This window comes from Limulus polyphemus, unplaced genomic scaffold (assembly GCF_000517525.1).
Source record: "Limulus polyphemus unplaced genomic scaffold, Limulus_polyphemus-2.1.2 Scaffold86413, whole genome shotgun sequence".
Classification (NCBI taxonomy): Eukaryota; Metazoa; Arthropoda; class Merostomata; order Xiphosura; family Limulidae; genus Limulus; species Limulus polyphemus.
Window position 1 is genome coordinate 1 of NW_013752009.1, and position 4,882 is coordinate 4,882.

Consider the following 4,882-nt stretch of genomic DNA (forward strand, 5'->3'; position numbering starts at 1 on the left):
AATTGTTTTCTAGTTAAAACAATAACAACAATAAAAACACCAAGTTTTGATATTCTTCCCTCTAGATATACAATGTTTTTCTAGGTAAAACAATAACAACAATAAAAAACAGGTTTCGCGTTCATCCTTTTAGATAAACATGATTTTAGAAGTTTTGTTCTTAACTCTTGTTAACGTAGTAGTTTTGTTCTTAACTCTTGCTAAGATGTAATTTCTGTTTTTGAATTGTTGGGGCACGTGAAGATCGAGCTATCTAACTATGAACATTTGAACCAGGAACTGCCGATGTCGATTTAAAACTGATCTTGGTCTGACTTCAGTCCATTGTTATCGCCACGGGCCAAACACTGTTCATTAAACGTATCCCTTTTTGAGAGCACTGGGTCTGCTTTTGTGGTACACCTAGCCCCCTGGCGACTTGTGACTCAAAATATTCTGTGGGCCAAAAATACTTTTCATTTTTTATCCTTAGGGAGGAAAGGAGAAGAAACTTCTGGATAACGATCGCCTATTTTTCTATAAAAACTCCGATCACCCAGGTCCTGTCAGCATTTCTTATTGAAGAGGAAGGAGTAAGAGCTGTAGCCACATCATCATGATTACCTTCAGAACTGTGAGTACTTAGGTTACATACATTTTTAAGTTACACTTTGTTGAATGAATATTTGTTTGCCGGTTCTCTATGTTGTCCTTTAGAAGTGTACCTTAGTTTAATGTCTTGCCAGGTTCTGAATATTTTCCTCTAGAAGTGAGCCATAGTTTAATGTCCAACGTATAATGTCTTGCAAGGTTTGTATGTTGTCCTCGATAAGTGGACCATAGTTTAATGTCCAATGTTTTGTCAGGTTCTGTATATTGTCCTCGATAAGTGGACCATAGTTTAATGTCCAATGTTTTGTCAGGTTCTGTATATTGTCCTCGATAAGTGGACCATAGTTTAATGTCCAACGTTTAATGTTTTTTCAGGTTTTGTATATTGTCCTCTATAAGTGAGCCATAGTTTAATGTCAAACATGTAATGTCTTGCCAGGTTCTGTATGTTGTCCTCAATAAGTGAGCCATAGTTTAATGTCCAACGTTTAATGTCTTGCCAGGTTCTGTATGTTGTCCTCTAGAAGTGAGCCATAGTTTAATATCCAACGTTTAATGTCTTGCTAGGTTCTGTATATTGTCCTCTATAAGACATTAAACTATGGCTCACGTATAGAGGACAACATACAGAACCTGGCAATACATTAGACATTAAACTATGGCTCACTTCTGGAGGACAACATACAGAACCTTGCAAGACATTAAACGTTAGACATTAAACTATGGCTCACAAGACATTAAACTATGGCTCACTTATAGAGGACAACATACAGAACCTTGCAAGACATTAAACTATGGCTCACTTATAGAGGACAACATACAGAACCTTGCAACATACAGAACCTTGCAAGACATTAAACTATGGCTCACTTATAGAGGACAACATACAGAACCTTGCTGTCGTAAGTCCACTTTGAGTGTTTTGTTGGAGCTATTACTACTCATCAAAGTCACAGTTGGTGTTTTCAGAAGGTATCGTTTATTTATATACAATAAAAAGTTTCTGAGTTACAGAAGACACGACATCAGAAACACAAATATCCTGGTTGAACAGGCACAATAACACTAACTTGCAGCTAGGAAGGGTTAGCCATAGCTTTAGTATGAAGTAGATTAGTGGTAATTATTATAACCGTATGTGGGTCCGTCGTAGGCATAGCCCCCAATTCCGTAACTGATGTAAGCAGGACGTGTGTATCCGTAGTTTCCGTGTCCAGAAACAGGTTGAAGAGCGTAACGGATTCTATAAGCAGGTGTGGGATGACAGTAGTTTCCGTGTGCTGATGCGGCATATCCGTAGTTACCGTATCCGCCTAATTGTCCGGCATTTCCGTAGTTACCGTATCCGCCTGATTGTCTGGCATTTCCGTAGTTACCGTATCCGCCTGATTGTCTGGCATTTCCGTAGTTACCGTATCCGCCTGATTGTCTGGCATTTCCGTAGTTACCGTATCCGCCTGATTGTCCGGCATTTCCGTAGTTGCCGTATCCGCCTGATTGTCCGGCATTTCCGTAGTTGCCGTATCCGCCTGATGGTTTGGCGTGTGCGTAGTTTTGGTATCCGTATGATGGTTTGTCGTGTGCGTAGTTTTGGTATCCGTATGATGGTCTGACATATCCGTAGTTTCCGTATCCTTGTGATGGTCGGGTGTAAGAAACATGTCCGTATCCGTAACCATCAAAATCTTTGCCATAGCCATAATAATCGCTGTCATATCCGTAAGCACTTGGAACAGAGCTGTAGTAAGTCTTGGCGAAACCACCTAGTGGCACAGAGTAACCATCATCGTATTTGTCGTTATGGTAACCATCAGGGACTGGGTAAGCTGCTACGACACCCTGGTGATAAACACTTTCAGCGGTGTCCTGATCCTTGGTCGTAGCAACACCCAGCAGGACAACAAACAAAACCTATCAAAACAATACATTAAACGTTAGACATTAAACTATGGCTCACTTCTGGAGGACAACTTTCTGATAATATTGGTGTGGAGTCCTGGCCAGGCATTTGTTTATCAACAGCGCTAAATGTTGTTATCGTGAATAAATTGTTTTTCGTTGTACAATGTTGGCTGTAGCGGCGTGTTCATTTTAGATCGTTACAATCTTAAATTGTCGAGTCCCTGTCGCAACAACACAAGATGATCTTATATGTGTAGTGTGTGGTTAACTGTACTTTTATAACAATGATGTGTGGTTAACTGTACTTTCATAACAATGATGTGTGGTTAACTGTACTTTTATAACAATGATGTGTGGTTAACTGTACTTTTATAACAATGATGTGTGGTTAACTGTACTTTTATAACAATGATGTGTGGTTAACTGTACTTTTATAACAATGATGTGTAGTCTTACAATTTATCACACAATTTATCATAAATATTAATAAATCAATAACAATGGATTTAGGGATGGGAGGGGGGGGGAGAGATCCACAAAGTAAAACCTAATTCCACAAAAAATATAGCAAGTACAATATTCAAACAATACCTTTCAATATCAATAACGAGTGACAAACAACAATAACTATCTCGTGACTCTCTCTTTTTCTCACTGAAGCTTCTAGCAGGGTATTTATACACAGAGTGGGTCACGAGAGTACAACCTCATGTGATCATAAATTTACATACTCTTCTGCTATATTAATAGTATCTGTACATCACCGCTAGGGAAGCTGGTGTCAGTTTCATCAATACGCACACATATATTTACTAACAAATTATTATATGGAAAGTGAGTTAGAGTTTTGACGCAAATAAAAATTCATAGATAAACTAAACGATAGAAGAAAATAATGAATGAACGATAAACACAACCATAATCATAAAACATAGAATATGTTATCTCACAAAACGTGCATAAAGAAACAGTAAAAATTATAAGACCACCTTGTGCTGTTGTAACATTGATTCAACATTATAAGACCATCTTGAATTGTTTTAACGTCGAATCAAGAATATAAGACCATCTTGAATTGCTTTAACGTCGATTCAATAATATAAGACCACCTTATGTTGTTATAACATGGATTCAACAATATAAGACCATCTTGAATTGTTTTAACATCGATTCAACAATATAAGACCACCTTGTGTTGTTGTAACACGGATTAATCATTATAAGACCACCTTGTGTTGTTGTAACACGGATTCAAGATTATAAGGCCACCTGATGTTGTTTGTATCAATTCAACAATATAAGACCACCTTGTTTTGTTGTTGTTGTAACAGGGACTTAACAATATAACATCACCTTGAGTTGTTATAACATGGAATCAAAAATATAACACGGACTCAACAATATAAGACCACCTTGTTTTGTTGTTGTAACAGGGACTTAACAATATAGCACAACCTTGAGTTGTTATAACATGGGATCAACAATATAACACGGACTCAACAATATATGATGACCTTGTGTTGTTCTAATATTGTTTTGAATCTCGCTACACGAGGGCTATCTGCGCTAGCCGTCCCTAATTTAGCAGTTTAAGACTAGAGGAAGGCAGCTAGTCATCACCACCCACCGCCAACTCTTGGGCTACTCTTTTACCAACGAATAGTGGGATTGACCGTCACAATTATAACGCCCCCACGGCTGAAAGGGCGAGCATGTTTGGTGGGACGGAGATTCGAACCCAGACCCTCAGATTGCGAGTCGAGCGCCTTATCCACCTGGCCATGCCGGGCCTATATGAAGTTTTACTGTGAATACTGTACAAGTTGAGTATATTTACTGTGAATTATAGCAAAGGAGTCAACATTATAGCTCGAAGTAAGGAGAAAAGATACGCCTACATTGAATTTTAAACAATACTTAAAAGAGAAACAGAAAATAAACGATTACACTGAATCTCGAATAATTCTCGAATTTAAACAGAAACGAAACATATACCTTGAATCTTGATTAACACTCGAAGTGAAACAGAAATAAACGTTTACATTGAATCTAGATATATAAAGCACAAAAAATATGTGTGTCTGTCTGTTTGTTCCTTATCTAACTACTCCTAGGTCGCTGGGCCATTCTGAACCAAATTTTGTGGGATGATAGTTTGGAACAAGGGGCACGTTAATGAGCATTTATATTCTTTGACGTTAGTTAACGTTAACTAGATTCATAGATGGCGCCACGTCCTTATACAAAAAAAACTATAAAAGTTTGTATAACATAACATACAGACAGTGCTGGGGAGGGCATATATATCTTACAGAGTACTCTGCATGGATAAACGCAATGGAAACATAGCCGCCACTAATGTAGTAATATATATAAACTAAGCTGAAGT

General features: G+C 37.9%; 1 protein-coding gene across 1 annotated transcript; it reads right to left on the reverse strand.

Annotated features, from left to right (window-relative positions):
* Positions 1-1,704: 1,704 nt before the first annotated feature.
* On the reverse strand, positions 1,705-2,502 carry LOC106477860 (prisilkin-39-like; the record flags this gene model as incomplete). Its single annotated transcript, XM_013938382.1, has 1 exon — positions 1,705-2,502. A coding segment is annotated over one exon (798 nt), but the record flags the coding sequence as incomplete, so codon positions are not given.
* Positions 2,503-4,882: the final 2,380 nt, after the last annotated feature.